The sequence below is a fragment of the Mustela nivalis genome (genome assembly GCF_964662115.1).
Source record: "Mustela nivalis genome assembly, chromosome: 9".
NCBI classification, from domain to species: domain Eukaryota; kingdom Metazoa; phylum Chordata; class Mammalia; order Carnivora; family Mustelidae; genus Mustela; species Mustela nivalis.
Window position 1 is genome coordinate 104017516 of NC_139028.1, and position 5771 is coordinate 104023286.

Here is a 5771-nt window from a genome sequence, read left to right on the forward strand (position 1 = left end):
AGGAAGGCATACGAATCCATATATTTGGTTGAAGCTAGCAAAACTAAACTCCAACTTGGTAGAATTTTCTGAATAAGCAGTGGTCCTTGTTTATGTTTTCTCTCTTTTCTTGCATTTATTTCTGTTATCCTCAAAGCAAAATTTATGATTAATAGTGGTTAGTTTATTTCTCCATCCTTTAACTATTACTTGCTGAAATCATGCAAAATGTCCTTTTGAGCTTTCTTTCCACTGGATCAGTGTTGAGCTCCAGGCACATTTATTTGTCACCTGAAACAGTTTTCATACTACACAATTTCTTAATGGCATTTTTCATTTGGGCATTTCTCAAGGTGTAGATTAAGGGGTTTAACATGGGAGTTATAATAGTGTAGAACACTGCGACTGCTTTATCAATAGATAAAGTAGCTGCGGGTCTCATGTACACAAATATGCAGGGCACAAAGAATAGGACGACCACTGTGATGTGGGAGACACAGGTAGAGAGGGCTTTGCGCTTTGCCTCCAAGCTGTGATTCCGGAGGGAGCGCAGAATGACCACATAGGAGACCATTAAGAGGAGGAAGTTTAGCAGACAGATGAATCCACTGTTGGCAGCAACAAAGAGCCCTAGAGTGTGGGTATCAGTGCAGGCAAGATTGAGCAAGGGGTTCAGATCACACATAAAATGATCTATGACATTAGGGCCACAGAAGGGTAACCGGAAGATGAAAAGGATCTGTATGGTTGCATGAAGAAAGCCTCCCACCCACACTACTCCCATTAGCAGGCTACACACTCGCCGACTCATGATGGTTGTGTAGTGTAAAGGCTTGCAGATGGCCACATAGCGGTCATAGGCCATCACAGTAAGCAGGATGCCTTCAGCACCTCCAAAAAAATGTTCCCCAAATATTTGGGTCATGCATCCATTGTATCCTGTAGTCTTCTTTTCATGGAGGGAATCTATAATCAGTTTGGGAGTATTGACAGAGGAATAACAGGCATCAATAAAGGAGAGATAGACCAGGAAAAAGTACATGGGGGACCCCAACAATGGGCTGGCAGTGATGGTGATCACAATGAGCATATTACCTACCACAGTGATGGTGTAGATGACAAAAAACACGACAAATATAATTTTCTGCATCTTTGGATTCTCTGTAAGCCCCAGTAGAACAAACTCTGTCACATTGTTCCTATTCTCCATGTGTTTCACCTGATAGTTAATTACATTGCCTGAAAAGAAAATAATTTTTATTAACATAACCCTGAATTTACTAAACTTCCCATTTTAATATATAATGCATTCTTGGATTCTATTGAATCGTGAATGCTTTTGAGGTTCTGTGTGTGTTGGCAATAAAGATTCTGAGTTATTGGAAATTAATCAAACTACCCCCACTGAAGTTATTGTCGAGATTATGGATATGAAGAACTTTTGTAAACACATAGGCAGGAGGCCATGTGTGCACTTAGTCATCCCAAATGACCAAGAGTCTACGTTGTAGTAGTAGATTGTACACATTGTGCTAGCCAAACCTGAAAAAGTGGTAGTAGATGGATGTAGAGCTTCCAAATGCAGAGCTTCAGAATTTTCCCTTTAATCTCTAGGAAATGGGGAACCATGGAAGATAATTAAGAATATGAGTGGGAGGATAAAGAAGAATGTGAAGGGGGGAAATTTAGACATTTTTTATTCTCCTAAAGATCTTTGTGTTCTTTGGCTGAAATGGGTTGAAGTTCAGTGAGGGGGTGGAAGGAAGACACAGGAATCCCAGTAGCAAACTATTGATTGTAGTTGAATAAAGAGTAACAGGGCATCTGTGATGGGAATGTAATGAACGGATACAAGAGCTACTTAAAAGTACTCATAATGTATGTTTTCCAAGTCGAATAACTTTAAAATAGCTAGTAATATATACTTTTGAATGACTGATTGCTGTGTGCATGGCATGTAACAAATGCTTTGTATGCATGGTAACTTTTCGTATGATAACCTGTGTGGATGGTATTATATCACTCATTTTGCAGAAGAGGAAACAATCTCAGAGACTAATATTTATAATTATAATAATGATGGCAATATTAATTAAAGCTTACTGAAAAGTTAGTAGTGTACTCTAAGTATTTTTGCAGACATTTGGTTATTTAATCCTCACTACAAACCTACAGAGTGGTTACTGCTATCATTTTTATCCCTATATTACACATTAGGGAATAGAAGCCTAGAGAAAAAGTTAAGGACCTTGCCCAAGATGACTGAGCAGCTAATAAAGACTGGAGCCAAGAAAACTCAGGTTATACTTGCTAATTGTTTTACCTTCCAATTTTTAATCCATGCCCTATATTGTTACTTTATAATAAACAATGTTGAATTAGTAATCTCTTTTTTGATATGACCATGATACCTGTAATTACTTTAATACTACTTTAGAGTCAAGCCCATGTGGAGCAGTTTCATCGGAAGACACACAGCACACACAGTGGCATATTGGAACTCTCGAATATTAAGAAAAATGTGGCACAGCTTTCATCGAATAACCCTTTTTTCTTGGCCTCTCCCCTAGCCCTAAGTGTTTCTTATTGTAATATATATATATAGATAGATAGATATAGATATAGATATAGATACAGATAAAATGGGCCACCAGATTCTTCTGCAAAATATCAAAACAAATGATCCCGTGGTTAATTGTATTGGTTTGGAAATCAGAAAGACTGAAGTAGAATCCTTGTTCTTCCACTTGTAGTTTCTTTTATCTGGGCTACATTACTTTAGACCTTACAACTCTGTTTCCTCATCTATAAAGCAAGAATGATAATACCCACCTAAAAGTTATCACAACAATTATTTGAGACATTGACCACACCTGTTTAGGATGTACACAGGATTTTCATTTAATTTTATGACTGTGAATGCCCTTATAAGATAGGAAGAATTGGCAGTTTGGGCAATAATACAGAGAAACATTTAACTATGCAATTGAACTTAGGAAGGTTCATCACCAATTTTACTCTCAAAGGAAAGATAGAGACTTGTGCAAGACCTAGCAGTGGATCCCAGAAACTGTTCTCTATGTTTGTGCTTGGGTGAAATAGCTGGTGACCTATATCATTTAATTTTTGTATTTGTGTGTTTGAAATGTAGTAATTTTTTGTTTTCATTCTCATGATTTTTTTTTCATTATTAGGAGGTGTCTCCTGGCCAAAGCATGGTATCTGGTGTCAGAAAGCTGGGTCCTACCATTTGCTTAATCTCTATGAGCCCCCAATTTTTTAACTGTCCAATTAGCTAATGATATTCATGAATTATCTTTTGAAGCATTGGGATAAGGATAAATTATTTTATTACTATGTCTGAAAAGTTGGAAAGTAATGAGTAGTATATGTGGAAAGTAACAATCTTTAATAAAACATCAGCAGTATTGAAAAACTTACCTCAGCTCTCTTAGATGATCTTAATGATGTTTGAGGGTATTCAGAAATAGTTCCGTCTTCAAACTGGCCTCTTCTTGTAATATGTAATTTTCAGTATGAGAAATGTGTCACACTTGGGAAGAGCCTATTCAGATAATTCACTCTTAACCCAATAGTTATTAAGTAATTGTATACATTGAATGTATCCACTTTTGGGGGCTATATATAACTCCATGAGTTTTATAACTCCACGAGTCTACTAAAATGAGTGTTCTTGTGAGTCCAAATCTTTACATCTAGCCTAAAGCCTCAAAACTTTTTCACAGATAATTTGTTTGAAATGTGTTTCCTGGTTTTGAATTTAGAATGGATTCACTTAAGACACTACAGAGAAATGATCTATATATGGCTCTGGTCCTGCAGGGCAAGAGGCAAACAGTGTGGAGAAATCACATTCAGGTGGTTCACTCTGCCTACAATGAATTTTGCTCTGGAGAGGTGGAGAAAAACATTTTCACCTTGCCCCGTATGGATAGTTAAAGAGGTTTCCATCAAGGTTCAGGGACCTCGTCTTGTAGTTCTTGTTTCCTCTCCCAGGAATTAATTATCTCTTTTGATGAAGGGCTTTGTCTTAAAAAAAAAAAAAAAAGAAAAGAAACAGTATTCTAAAGAGACATGTTGAGAAACACTCATTCTTATGTGGGGAATTGTATTCCCTACACTTGGAACCTAAGACTGTTAGTCTCTTTCCTCTATGTCCTGGATTTTTAAGAAAGCTGTGGAGTATAACAAATAGCATGAGGACATGAGGAGTTAGAGAGGAGAAGGGAGTTGGGGGAATTTGGAAGGGGAGGTGAACCATGAGAGACTATGGACTCTAAAAAACAATCTGAGGGGTTTGAATTGACGGGTGGGTGGGAGGTTGGGGTACCGGGTGGTGGGTATTATAGAGGGCATGGATTGCATGGAGCACTGGGTGTAGTGAAAAAAAATGAATACTGTTATGCAGAAAATAAATAAATAAATTTAAATAAATAAATAAATTTAAATAAATTAAAAAAAAAAAAAAGAAAAGAAAGCTGAGTGCCATGTGAATAGCAAGGTGCCATAATTCCAGCGGTGCTGTGATGTGGTTTCCCTACAGGCTAATATCACAGAAGTTTCTTTTTACTCATTTATATTAAACCTTTATTGGAAAACCACAACTGATTGCTTGACAGCTAGAGCAGTGAAAGCAAATGGAAATGGCTGCTATTTTAAAGTTCTTGGCTCTAATAGCTCTTTTTCTTTGATTTATTGAAGAATCACGAACAAACAAAATTGTGTGCATTTAAGATGTATAACTTGATATGTTAACATAAGAATGCATTGTGAAATAATCATCACAAAGAAACTATTTAACATTTTCATCACTCACAGTTACTATTTGTGTGTGTGTGTGTTTGTGTAGTGAATAGTTAAGATCCACTCTTTCAGTAAATTTCATATATACGATAGAGTATTGTTAACTACATCACATTGCTGTATAATTATCCATTTTGCATAAGTGAAACTTTCTTTCCCTTGATCAATGTCTTTCTATTTGTCCCTCCCCCAGCCTCTGGCAATACTCATTCTGTTCTCTGCTTCTGTAAGTTTGACTATTTTAGATTCCACATCTAAGCAGGATAATGTAGTATTTTACTTTCTTTCTCTGATTTATTTCACTTAGCATAATGTTCTGCAGGTTCATCCAGGTTGTCACAAATGGCGTTTCCTTTTTTTAAAAGGTTATATATTCCATTGTATATATGTTTCACATTTTCTTTATCCATTCATCCATCAAGGAACATACAGGTTGTTTCTCTGTCTTCCATATCTTGGTCATCATGAATGAAATTAGATGTAGAATAAATTCCCTAAATGTATGTTTTTTTATTTTTGAGAATAACTAGCTATTCTAGGCACTTTTGAAGTTCTACATTTCTGAATAAATTTCAGAACAGATTTATCAATTTTTCCAATAATCCTGTTGGGGTCTTGATTGAAATTACATTGAAAATTTAGAAATAAAATGGTAAAAAATGGGTTTTTTATTTTATCAACATGGTACATCTCTCCACTTATGTATTTAATTTTTTTAGCAGTGTTTTCTAGTTTACATACACAGATGTTGAATATATTTTAAAAATGTAACCCTAACATTTCATTTTTAAAAAATAGTATTGGACATAATTTCAATTTCTAATTGTTTAATATTATTGCAGAAATATAGTTGATTTTTTATATAGATTCACAAAGTATGACTTTGCTAAGTTCACTGATTAGATCAACTATTTACCTTAGCACACTTAATATTTTCTCTGCACACAATTATGCCATCTGCACAAAAA

At 35.5% G+C, this 5771-nt stretch overlaps 1 protein-coding gene across 1 annotated transcript; it reads right to left on the reverse strand.

Moving 5' to 3' along the window:
- Nucleotides 1-259: 259 nt before the first annotated feature.
- Nucleotides 260-1189, reverse strand: LOC309872936 (olfactory receptor 4C46; the record flags this gene model as incomplete). The annotated part of the gene is made up of 1 exon (XM_082747903.1): nt 260-1189. The coding sequence occupies one exon, from the start codon at nt 1187-1189 to the stop codon at nt 260-262; it is 930 nt and encodes a 309-aa protein (XP_082604029.1).
- Nucleotides 1190-5771: the final 4582 nt, after the last annotated feature.